At 35.7% G+C, this 13795-nt stretch overlaps 1 protein-coding gene across 1 annotated transcript; it reads left to right on the top strand.

Moving 5' to 3' along the window:
* Positions 1-250: 250 nt before the first annotated feature.
* Positions 251-13476, top strand: LOC104513317 (tyrosine-protein kinase Fer-like; the record flags this gene model as incomplete). The annotated part of the gene is made up of 5 exons (XM_010156639.1): positions 251-434; positions 2928-3065; positions 4027-4146; positions 9410-9532; positions 13287-13476. Coding segments are annotated over 5 exons (755 nt in total), but the record flags the coding sequence as incomplete, so codon positions are not given.
* Between the last annotated feature and the right edge of the window lie 319 nt (positions 13477-13795).

Here is a 13795-nt window from a genome sequence, read left to right as displayed (position 1 = left end):
TCAGATAAAGAATTCTCACTTTTCTACTCAAAGAAAATACAGCAGTGTTTTCTTACTTAGACTTTTAATGATAAAACCAAGACATTTGGTCTTACTAATGACCTGAAAAAGGTCAGATTTTACCTTCTTCAGGGAAGTATATTGAAAACAGTAATGTAGAAAAAGGTGCAAGTTTACCATAAATGTACTCGGTTTATATCTTCTGCAGGTTTTCACTACATGCATTTTCCATTTTTTTGTTTTCTCATAGGAAAGGAGACCGAGAAAGCCAAAGATCGATGTGATAAAGCCACTATGAAGCTTCATATGTTGCATAATCAGTATGTGTTGGCATTGAAAGGAGCACAGTTACATCAGCACCAGTATTATGATACTACACTTCCTCTGTTACTTGATTCACTACAGAAGATGCAAGAAGAAATGATTAAAGCTCTGTAAGATGTATTCTTATATATTTTTAACTTGTGGAATTTTGTGTGTAGTATTCTAATTAATTTCTAGGATTATTTGAAAATAATAAACTGTGATTAATTAGTTTTATACCAAAGGATAGTGGAAAAAAGATGTTTTCATCTTTCAATTAATAGTAATTGTGCATAGAAAAGTCTGTACAAATAATGCAGGCAGTAGTTTTGCGTGGTTACTTAATCATTCTAGCAAAACACCGTCTTCTCATAAAACTTTAATCATACAGATTAACTGCAGTGTTTATAGCTGATCTCATGCTTTGTCCTTCAGCTGGTATACTATGGCAAGTTTGTTACCCTCTGGTAGTCTTATTCTTCTGGCATTCCACCACCAACAGATTTGCCTCAAAGTGGCCAACTGTCTTGAAAGCCATTGTGGAGGAGGGCCAGGCAGATGCATGGGTAATCTTGTATGTGGCAAAATTAACAGAATCATATAAGCCTGATCTTACTGTAATGAATCCAACCATAAACATATAAGTATGTTTCTCCTGAAAGATAATTTTTTACATCCTTGCAGAAGATGTGCAAACTGATGATCTTGGAAAGCAGACAATGAGGACATTAAGCCCTCTTTTCTGGTTTGTAACCACTATGCTGCCTCTTTGTCTTTCCTGAAGAATGGGAGTTGGTTAGGGAGTCTGTTCTGAAAGTCTTTTGCTTTGGTTATTTAAGTTATTTAAATCACTTAGATTAAAAAAAAGGCAGTTATTTTTTCCGGTAGGTGTTGTTCATTTAGATGTTAGGCACTCCTTTTTAACTCATTTTCTTACCTTCTCTGAAGTCTGTGTCCATCTTGACTTCAGCAGACAAGTGAAGGAAGTGAGGGATAGTTGGGGATTTCACACTTTACATGTTGCACACACCATTAACTGCCCTATGAGGTATTCTATTAACTCCTTTGATTCTTCTGCAGGTATGGAAGTGAAATATACCTTTGTAGTAGTCTCTGTACAGTCCTTTTAATCTTAATTTATATGTAAAATCATAGCAAAAGGCTACAGTTAAATCTGTGTGCTGTAATTGAGGGGATTTTTCAGAATTGTGAGATATGATAATTCATTGAAGAGTTCTATGATGAAGCAAGAACCTATTGAACCTGCAAACCTTCACTGTATCTGGAGTAAAAACCTGTAAAAAAATATTTTTGTCACTACATAGACATTTTTAGGAGAACTGAATGTATTAGAAAATTACTCCTTTCTAGTACTTTTGGTGTACAAAAAGAGGTGGTGATTTCATGTTTGGATCTTGATGTAGCCATCTGTGTGAGACATACTTCCTTAATAATCCTGAGTAACCTTAAAGAAGTGTAGATTAACATTTCTAATGACTTTTTTTTTTTTTTTAATTGACACAGCAACACTTTCTTTTTGATATGGCATCGCTGTAGTTAACATTCACCTATCTTTTCATCATACCCTTTGAACTATTTTGTGGAACTTTTTCACACACCTGTCGTTCACAGGCAAGGCAAGATTTCATGCCTTCTCTTGTCTGCTTTCTCCTCAGAAAAAGTATTGAAATAATCCAGTCACAGAACTTCTTTTACAGAGTAAACATAACTTGAGATCTGATCCAGGAAAAAATCTATTGATACTTTTTTCTCTGCATGTTCCTCTGGGCTGGCCAAAATCCATCAGTATTTTAGGAGAGCTCTCCATTCTTGAGAGCCTGGCAAGCTAACAAGTTTGCCAAAGATAAAAATGAAGCAGAAAATTATTGTGAGGATTCTTTTGTGGAAAGCTAAAAGTTAAAGAGAATTAGGAGGATGTTCTGAGGATGTGTTACTGGATGCTGTTGCGAATAGTAGCACAATACCACCTATTCTTTCATTGTTACCTATTCACACTCTTGGAAGCAGGTTAAGACAAGTCTAGCTGCCTTGTACTTTCTTACAGGAACTTGATTAGTTTTGTTTCTTCTTGTAAATATATGCTAACTTGTGATTTTTTGTCTGAATGACAGTATCATAAAATGAATATGTGAAAGAAGATAGTTAAAACAATCAAGGAAACCCATTTTTAAAGCAAATGGACACTATTTTGTGACTGATTTTGCATTATGCCAAAATCTCTTTATTTTGTCAGTCAGGACATGAAAAGCTGTAGTCAGGTTATAACAGGCATGGTAAGTCCTTTGTGAAGAGGAGTGTCATCAGTGGGCTGTATACATTCCTTTTCCTTGTAATCTTTACAGTTTTTAGTTTGACTACTCTGTCTGTAGGTGCACTGAAATCAATACAAGGAACATGGTCTTAGAGACTTCTCACTCAAGCTGTAAAGAAAAGGCCACAGGTGATCTGTTATTTCTTTGAGGAATATATTGTCTTATTTTTCCCTTTTTAGCCAGTTGCAACAAGAGTTTGTAGAAACACCGAATTGAAAGTTGGAAGCATTTTCAGTGCCATCTGTGCCTTCAGTGACATGTTATATACTAGATTTTTTTTTTTCTCTTTAGGAAAGGAATCTTGGATGAGTATAGCCAGATTACCAGTCTTGTAACGGAAGAGATTGTGAATGTCCATAAAGAGATCCAGACCTCGGTTGAACAGATAGACCCTAACTCTGAGTATAATGACTTCATAGATACTCACAGGTATACATTTTCATCCTGGTGTCCATGTTCACGTTTCTTTTGAGAACATTGCTTTGAGAACATTTTTTTGAGAACATTGTTGCATTAAACTGCAACACTGCTTAAGCGGTCAGAGTTGAATTTGTTTCTGTTTGGTTCCTTTTACATTGTTACGTGTAAACCTTTATCATAATTTGAAAATTGTTCTATTTGAGTGTAGAGAAAGCTCCCTGAAAGTGCTTTTCAACCTGTTTCTTTAACCATCCATTTTTTGGCTGGCTCTAGAAAAACAAAACTCCCCTTGCTGTTAATTATGTGTGAAGAGCCATAATTTTGGTAGTGACAGCAGACTATACAGTCCAGATTCAGTGTGAGCTAATTTACTGTGTATTTGGTTGCAATTTGCATTCCGGGCTAAACTGAGTTTCTCTACTTTATTTCTTTCATTGCCCAAATTCGAGTTTAAAGTGAATTCTAGCTACCTCTGTGTGCTCTGCAGTCACTGCAGCTTGAACAGTGCTTGAGACTACAAAGTATGCAGATAATGCAAGCAAGTTTTTCACTTTGAAGATAAATTATATTTACCATTTATTGAACTGTTACTCTCTATTAGTATGTGCAGAAATACTCTTAAGACTTCTTACATTATATTTTTTGCTATGTGCAAATTGAGAATTGTTACGTGCAGGTTCATAGCAGGGTCAGCTAAGAGCAGACCCATTCACATTGATACTGCTTGAGCACCTGGGTTATGCTGTGGTCTTGATTCGAAGAACTGTATGTCATTTTATTATCTAGCATGATTTTAAGACTATGTCTTCATTCAAAGAAAAGAGAATATGTATCCAGTTGCTACCTTTTATTTAATATGTAATTTTAATTATATCTGTTATTAAAATAATTCAAACATAATGATCTGCTTTATGGGCTACTCAAAGTTACATGTTAATTTTGAAAAATCAACGTTTATTTACTGAATTAGGTCAGCAGAAGTTGTTGAACAAGAAATAGAGTTTGATACATCTTTACTAGAGGAAAATGAAAACCTTCAAGCTAATGAGATCATGTGGAATAATCTAACAGCAGAAAGTTTACAAGCCACGTAAGTCTGTCTTTATAAACCTTTCATCCTTTGGAAATGCTGCTATACATTATGTCTAGGCTCACTGAGTTCATCATATACCTGTGTCATCTTTTTTAAGGTCCAGTTACTAAAAGTAATATTTTTATGCTATACACTCTTTTTCATGCTGGTTTCATTCTTTCTTTGCACAAAATACTCCTCCCTACTCTCCCCAAAAACTTGCCAGCACTTTTAATATGTGTTCCTCTCCTTGCCATTTAATTTATGCAAAGCCCCAAATCCATCATGAATCCTCCGTGGGAATACACTGATTCATCTTTCCAAAAGTGTTTCTACATTCAGTACTCCAGGAAAAATACTGAAATATTTTAATGAAACCACTGAATACAGTGATGTAGACAGTATTTAAATTGCCATGCGGAAAATTTTCATGAATATGTTTATTTCACTTGTATTATAAGTGCTTGCTTTTGTTTTCCAAATGAAATTCTTACTAATTATTGTAACCTTTAAAATATATTAACTTACACAGATGTAGCTGTTGTATTGCATTTAATGGAGCTTTTTGCTGTTCAGGGTGATAAACTGCCTCTGTCTGTTTTTTGTTAATATATTGCCGAGTTAAATCATAGAATCATAGAATGGTTTGGGTTGGAAGGGACCTTAAAGACCATCTAGTTCCAACCCCCCTGCCATGGGCAGGGACACCTTCCGCTAGACCAGGTTGCTCAAAGCCTCATCCAGCCTGACCTTGAACACTTCCAGGGATGGAACACCCACAGCTTCTCTGGGCAACCTGTTCCAGTGCCTCACCACCCTCTCTGGGAAGAATTTGTTCCTTATATCTAATATAAATTTACTCTTTCAAACATTTTCATTACTTTTACCATCTTCACATTTAATCACTTGCTACTGGGGAACATCTCCTGATGAGGTTGCATGTTCTTACTATATTTATCAGCCTCAACTCTTGACATAAAATGGTCCAATACTTGTGAGATTGCAACTATTACTAATACTTTTTTTTTAATTGATCATAGCAATTTAAAATGGAAATTTCAGAATTTCATTGATCAGTGATGTTTTTGTTGTCTCTACTGTATTTCAGTCCTTGTTTGACTTATTTAAAGTTTTTTCCTTGAGAAAGCGTACTTGATCCAAATAAGATACCAGTGATCTGTTGTGGGCTTTTTAAAGTTGTTTAACAATCTTCATCTACTTAATCAAGCTATAATCCTTACTTCTTGTAGTTTTATCTGAAAATAAAAATCATAGTGAGTCCTACTAGCAGTGAGTTATTTCAAATGTAAACACAACTCATTGTCTTCTGCAGATTATTCTAATCCCTGTTTTTTCTCAACATGACGGAATTTCTGGATTTTATTATTTTATTCCTTTTCAAGGTCATTAATCATCCACGCTTTTTTCCCATGCAATCTACTTTTTGTGAATTTATTCCTTAATAGGTATTGAAATAACCTTTTCAATATGAAGTTTCAGCCTTCTTTGTGAGACTCCTTAGTCCTGAAGTAGTTTAACCTTTCTTATAAAAGATCCCTTAATAATAAAAGTCCCTTCCTTCCCATTAAACAAGTTTCTGTTTATAATATATTCTGCATCATTACTAAATTGATATTATTCCTGCTTAAGCTGTTTAGATGTTGTACATCTAGATGTAGCTCAGCACAGTAACAGGAAAAATAGATATATACTGAATCTCCATTTTCAATAAAGTATTATAATTTTTCAAAGATTCTTTCTTACATGGCTTAAAAAGAGAAATACCTTCTGTATTGTTTTTGAGGTGAATGACCAGAATTATGCATGTAATCGAGATGAATAGTTTAGAGAGAGGCATATTGAGTTTTCCTGTATTTTTGTTCTGCTTTGGTTTTAAAAAATCCTAGAGAATTATTCTGTTTGATTTTCTGACTACTGCAGTGTGTCAAGCCAGTGTTTTCAAGGAATCATCTATTGTAATTCCAGGATCTCATTTCGGAGTGGTAATGGTCAGTTTAGAGATATTCACTACATAAATAAAGCTTTGGGTTGGTGTTCTCCCTGTGTATTTGCCTATTTCAATATGCATTGAAATTAATCTTCTAAATGACAGTCCAGTTATTGAGTATCCTAAGACCCAGAATAACCCTTTTGTATTCTTCACATTCAGTCCCTTCCCTCTACCTCAAATATGGTCAGCATTCTTTGTCACTCTTTAAACTGTCCTTTTGTTTGGCTTACTATTAACATGCTAGGCTGTGCAGATACTTGTGAAGCTCCACTAGTTCCACTGTAAAACCTGTTTATTCTTATCCTTTTTGACCTTTCCTTTAGTTGGTTTTTAGTACAGGTGAGAACATTTCCTTTCAGAACTTAGTTCTCTGTAATTGCCTTTGCTCATATACCTTGCTAACAGTTTAAGATATATTTTGTAATAGTCTTGCTTTAAAACCACTACAGCCAAAAAAACTCACAGATATTAGTATCAACTTACTGTGCATGATCAGAAGTTTGACTGTTGATCTTTAGTATTGCGATCACGGCCTTGAATCTTCAAAATCCTGTATTACTACGTTTCTGCAGAGGACGACTACCTGCGGTATCTACCAAATATTATAAATCCAGTACACCTAGTGGATTTATTTCATGGGTCTTTTAATAGGTCCAAAGATATATATTGGTTCAGAATCAATAATTTTTGGCCGGATCAGTTCTATTGAGTATATGAGGGAAAATGACAGCTTTACACATACATTACCATTTAATGGTTTTCATAAAATATGTTTCATGCAAACATGATGAGAAAACTGGCTCACTTTTACATTTTAGGTAAGTTTATATTTATGAATAAAGTTTTCTTAGAGGGAAGTACTTAAAGCTCAGTGTTAACTAGCTAACCTTTCTAAGTAATGAGAGAGGTATGGTGTTTCCTGATGTTATTGACTGTCAGTGCCTAATAATGAGATATTCTGAAAAATGTAACGTAATGAAAGTTTATGCTACGAAGATGCATGCATTAAAAACTAAGAACAGTTAACCAGAGTGAGGTAAGTGTTGATCAGTGGGCATATGAACTGATATGCAAAGTAATTTTAAAAAATCTTTTGGAATTATGAATTCTGTATGTACCATCATTTGTTTTTATTGATACTTGAGGCAGGTGGTGCTAATGACTAAAGAAATAAGAAAGGCAGCTTTCCAGGTAACTGGAACTTAGTTTGAGCATGTCTGCCTTCTAAATTTTTTTTGGTCTCATTTTTTGTGTTCTCATACCACTGAGGCCTGATAGTTTGGGATTGTGTGGTTGTTAAAGCTAATAAGGATTATAGTGACTAATAAAAAACCACTTTCGTAAAGTGATTTTATCCAGGAGGCTAATACGAGGTCACAAGAAACTTCCTTTGACAAAACTGCAGCCAAGATGATGCAAGGCAAATGCAGGGATGTCATTTCTAGCCAGTTTAAATGAAAATTAGTCTTTAAAACAGAAAATAGAGGTTGAATACAAGGAGAGGAGGTAGTTTAATGAGTATATGGTTTTCTTTTAGATAAATAAAAACATCCTGAAGTGTCTCAGAAGTTTTAGGGAGAACTACATCAACTTTCTATTTCAATCTGATGATGTAGTATAAAATGTGATAATTTTGAAATGGTAGAATATTTTAATGTGTTGTTTCTGCATGTATACACTCATCCAGTGATGAACAATCTCATTAATTTACTTTTAATTTCTTGAATATTGGTGCTTAATTATTAGATATAACATCTGCTTCTAATCAGTCAATTGTTGATTAAATTTTTGATTAGAAAGCTGATCAAAAATCGTATCTGCAGTTAAATCGGTAATTACTTTCTTAGCAAGTTATTAAAAGAAAGAAATTAGATGATATTAAATTGGAAACCCGGTCTAAGAAAATTGCCATTTCTGAGAAGTTCAGCATATAGACTGTGATAGCCTAAAACCAATAAAAATATCTGTTAAAAATTAAGGTGTGGGGGTGTTATTTTGAGAGAAATGTTTTAAGTATTCCCCTTATCTCAAATTAAACACATGCAGTTGCTTGTTCATTTGAAAAATAAACTTTTATCATTCATTTTATGGCTTTTTAATAGTAATTTGTCTTCGACAGTAAGATTGAGGACCATCCGATTAAAGAATGTATTTAATTAACATTGTTTAAGATATATCAAGAGGAAGAGAGAGAACTAACTCAATGTTTAGAATCAAATAAATAAGTCTTATATATATGGACATAGAACATGACTCCTAGATATCTAGAGCCCGTGTAAATCACTGTAAGTTGGCCTGTTCTACTCCCCAGTCTGGAATGGTTTTGTGCAATAGATCTGTGCAGTGGAAAGTACTATATGTATTTTGCCTTTGTTCTGATCTTTACTTCAAAAACTTTTTAAATTGAAATTGGGCTTCAAAATACAGAGGAAGTAGAGTAAGATATATAGATGAATCCTGAGAAGGATATAAGATGTGCACAATTATTTATTTACTGGGAGAAAAAAAAATTCTCCTGGTTTATCAATTGCTTGAAGTCAACATACATATTTTGATAGGCATTTTAGAAGTCTTCATTATGTAAGCAATTTATCTGCATTGTTCAGAGTTGAAATGTTATTGTGCATTTGATGACATTTTAGTTATTGGGATGTTTGCCAGCGTAATTGCAACGTGTCAGTAATGGGTTTAATGTGCAATAATGCCTTCCCTCTTAGTACTGAGTGTTCTTGCACAAGTTTTATCTTTTCTGTGATTTAACCACTACCAAAAATTGTGTGGCTTAAAAAAATGAATTGTAGAGAAAAATAAATGGATCACATGTAACAGAAAGTGTCAATCTGTATTTTTGTTACTTCTGTAGATGAATAAAGCCCAACTACTGATTCAGTGTATTTGTTTATCATGCACTTCAGGAGTTGGAAGGTTTCATCTTTCGTAAAACATCTCATAAATTAGCAATATATTAGGAAGATATTAATTCACAAAAGTCATCACACATTCTGGAAAAAAATTCTTGATAGGAGAACCTGCAGGCAGCAGATCATTCTGTAACATTGTATGTTCACAGAGGCTAGTACGGGGTCTGTAATAGTATGGGTTAATAACATAATGTAATGGTAAATACACTAGAAAAGATCACCAAGCAGCGAGTAAGATGATTTAAAGATTAATGCTCCTTTTCACCATCACGAAAAAACCCTACAGTGTTCCCAAATGTCTGCAGTTTGTGTGTTCACAGTGCAGGTTTCTGAAATCTATGTCTTACAGGTTGAAAACTGTAATAGAAGAACTGATTCAGACACAGCAAACCCTTTTGAGCAAAGAGGAACTTGTTTTGGAACTGGAAAAAAAAATAGAAGAGTCCTCTAAGACTTGTGAAAAGAAGTCTGAGTAAGTTGAAATTAAATTTCAAAATATAATAATTTGTGGGAAAAGCATCTATCATCCAATTCCTAGGACTTAAATAACAAATAACCTCCACTAATCTTGTTCCACTTTTGTGAGAAGTGATTGTTGTGAAAACCAAGTTAGTTTCCTGTCTCTAAAATAACCCTCACCCCCTGCAGATCCTAACTCATTGCAGAAGTGAGCGGTTCTATTAGTTTAATATAATTGTCCTACTGTTGTGATGGCTGAAGAACTGGACCTTTGGTTAGTATTTTAATTTCAGCTTGATGGAGGAAGAGGAGTCAGTTTAGATTGCCTCTGTTTGATGGAGTTCATTGCGTAGATGAAGTTTTATGGAAGACTTTTTCACAGTGATGTGAAAGATGTACTCTTTCTTACGCAGTAATACGTTTGGAACTCTTCAGATTAAGTTCATTCTCCATTGTATTTTATTTACAAAACTGAATGTAGATCTGATACCCTGCATAGTGCATAATGAAGGCAAGGGATTAATGAGTGTTTCACATTGCTATGAATGCATCATTATAAAGAATCATCTTTAGTTTTTTTCTACCTCTGGTTAGCAAAAATACTTACATCCAAGGCTAAACTGGCGTTACTACAACAGTTAAATAAACCTTCTTTCCATAGTGATGATTCTTGTTGCAATCAGTCATAACCTTACTAACTTGGTCATAAATATTAGTTTGCAATACCAGTGAATTGGAATGCAAGTCCTCAGTAATTATCTTCATTCTCTAAAGTGGTCTTGAAGGTCTTTGTTGAAGATACCTTGTCACTTGACACATTGGATAGCATTCTATTCATATGAAACTATGTATGTGATATCGATGTTTTCATTAGATACTTTCCTGTTCTTTCTTCAGTGAAGTTCACAGGTACTCACAGTATATACTCCAATTTATTGATTCTTGACCTATCTTCCTTGCTACTTGTTACTTAAAGGATAAACTGTATGTATAGATGAGTTCGGTGGTGGATTGGTGGTGGTTTTTCTCGTTTGTTTGTTGGTGTGTCCCCCTCGCCCCTCCTTTCATGAGGAAGGAAAGTGGGGAGGTTCACTCCAAATGCAAGATCTGTAGACCCTGTGTCATTATTGAGCCTCATCTGAGGTGCTGGGGTTTGTCTGTCGGTGCTGGGGTTTGTCTGTCAGTGCTGGGGAGATCTCCTTGTCTGCTTTATTTGGGAAAAATGATGGTAAAAGTCTGCAAGAAGGGCTGAAAGGAGGATCTAAGAAACTACAAGCCTGTCAGTTTGACCTCGGATCGAGGGAGGGTTACAGAGAAGATCACCTTGAGTGCTGTCACTAGGATAACCAGGTGATCAGGCCCAGTCAGCATGCATTTATGAAAAGCACGTCCTGCTTGATGAGCCTGATCTGTTTCTGGGAAAAGGTGACCAACTTAGTGGATGGGTGTCTACCTGGACTTCAGTAAAGCCTTTTATGCCATTTTACACCATTTCCCACATCATTCTCCTGGAGAAGCTGGCTGCTGATGGCTTGGATGGCTGCACTCTTTGCTGGGTAAAACACTGGCTGAATGGCTGGGCCCAAAGAATGGTGGTGAATGGAGTTAAATCCAGTTGGAGGGTCTTAAGTGGTGTTCCCCAGGGCTCAGTACTGGGGCCAGTTCTGTTAATATCTGCATTGATCTGGACAAGGGCATCTATTGCACCCTCAGTATGTTTGCAGACCACACGAAGTTGGGTGGAAGTGGTGATCTGCCTGAGGGTAGGAAGGCTCTTCATAGGGATCTGGACAGGCTGGATCGATGGGCTGAGGCCCATTGTGTGAGATTCAACAAGGCCAAGTGACGGGTCCTGCACTGGAGTCAGAACAACTTCCTGCCACGCTTCAGCCTTGGGGACGAGTGGCTGGAAGCTGTCAGGCAGAAAAGGACCTGGGGGTGTTGGTTGACAGCAGCTGAATATGAGCCAGCAGTGTGCCCAGGTGGCCAAGAAGGCCAACGGCATCCTGGCCTGCATCAGGAACAGTGTGGCTTATCAGGACCAGGGCAGTGATTGTCCCACTGTACTGGTCACCTCAAATCCTGTGTTCATTTCTGGGTCCCTCACTTCAAAAAAGACATCAAGGTGCTGGTGTGTATCCGTTTCTGCCTTCAAATGACGATATCACCTGCAACACAGAGAGTGTTTTATTTATATTTTATTCATATATGTGTATGTCAAACATATCATCTTCCCTCCCAACATGATAGCATATTCAGTATTTGGTTTTTGATTTGATTCGCCTTTTTACCACTTCCCAACCTGTTGCCCTGGTCTAGTCTTGCCAGGATTCTTCACACAAGATGTCACTCTGTGAGGTTGCTAGGAGCTTTTGCTAGGCACAAGGAGCATAGTTTGTAGTCATGTGAGCCATAGGCAAGTATTTTTATATGTTCTAATTCCTTATGCATAGATGGAATAGGGAACATTCTGTATTGGATTTGGTGAAACCTATTAGACGATAATCCATCTTGCCACAGTTCAGGAAAGAGAACAGCGCATGTGCTTCAGCTTGCAGGGTATGTCTTGTTATCTCCAAATCATAATGAGTTGAAACTATTCAGTGTTTGGGATGTCATTCTATTCAATGAGTATTCACCAAAGCCCTGAAGATTTTGGAAGGCCATAATTTTCACTGGTTGATCTCTTCTTTTGATCTCATATGGAGGACCAGCTGAAAGAACATTATCTTGAAGATAATGCCAGGATAATTGTTCTTTTCTTTGTGGGGGGCTTTTAAATTCATACAGTCATATGCCAAACCATAGGTGCAGGTACTCTGACTGTGACTTCATACAACATACATATCCTTTTTACATGAATGATCACTCTGCAGTTGTATGGAGTTCTGTTCTTTGGTGGCTAAGTACAATGGTCATCTATAGGTGTATGATTTTTGTATTTTCATGCCAGTGAGAATTTTATGACAGATTGTTCCCTTATCAGTGTGGAACCTCTTTGAATAGTCTTTTGGCTCAACATCAGTTTGTGACGGAACAATCTCAATATCAATGACTTCTAAATTTCTTTTTTTCTCCAAGCATAGGGCTTGCAGGGGGGTCTGTCATTTAGGAAACTGTAGATGTTAAATAAGTGGTCTGCTTGAAATTCACTAATGATGGAATGATGTCTGTCTTGGAGTATTCAAGGGTATGAGGGGTATTCAGGGAATAGCCATAAAAGATACAGAGAGAAGAAAAAATTACTTCAGCTTCTCATAGAGTTAAATTTATTTAGCTTCTTAAGAAGAATGTTAGATTGCAGTCCATAAATACTTACGCAGTAGAGGACCTTGTAGTCCAGAACAGGTATCTAACTTGATAAGACATGAATTTATACTGGATGTGAGTTTTATAGTGCAAATTACTGTTAAAACATCGATACAGATTGCAGTGGATTTCTCATACCTGGAAATCATAATCTAAAGATGTAATTCTTCTCTAAAGCATAGGGAATGCTAGTGTTCATAAATTCAGTCAAAGGTGGATGAAAATAGTAGTTTCATCTATGTTTATTACAACATGATTTTTGTGATAGATTGAGAAAAGCGAATGGCAAAGTAGGTGTTTGCATTGTCCTGTAGCTTTGAAAATTTTCTAGAATTGCTTAATGCTTTTATGCCTTCAAACAAATACTTTTGTATGTTTTCTTTAGTGTTTTAGCATTTGTGAAACCAATTATGTATTTTACATCACTTATATTAATTTTTTGTTATTCTTCTCTGCAGTATTGTACTCTTGCTGAGCCAAAAGCAAGCACTGGAAGAACTTAAGCAAACAGTTCAGCAATTAAGATGCTCTGAAGCAAAATTTGCAGCCCAGAAAGAACTACTGGAACGAAAGGTTCAAGAGAATGATGGGAAAGAGCCACCACCTGTAGTGAATTATGAAGAAGATGCCAGATCAGTGACCTCTATGGTAAGTTTTACATCTGTTTTATTGAATTGTGCAGCCTTGCTATTGTACTTTAGTCTGGAGTTCAGAATATCAAGATACTCAGCGATGACTGAAGTGAATAATCTTCACTTTGTATTTGTGAAGAAAAACAGTTCAGTTGTGTGATTTTCTTTAAGTTGCAATAACTTTTAACAGCCTCTCTATGTCTGTGGTACACTTGATGCTTAGATTCTCATTAGACTCTCTTATAATCAAAAGTGTAAATCCTTAAACATATTTAATAAACATGACTGAATAGCTATTGGTAATTTCATTGGCTGTGTTGAAGAAATACTTTCAC

This window comes from Eurypyga helias, unplaced genomic scaffold, assembly GCF_000690775.1.
Source record: "Eurypyga helias isolate BGI_N326 unplaced genomic scaffold, ASM69077v1 scaffold18248, whole genome shotgun sequence".
In the NCBI taxonomy this organism is placed as follows: Eukaryota; Metazoa; Chordata; class Aves; order Eurypygiformes; family Eurypygidae; genus Eurypyga; species Eurypyga helias.
The sequence above is the reverse complement of the archived record's forward strand: the minus strand, read 5'-3'. Positions and strand labels throughout refer to the sequence as shown.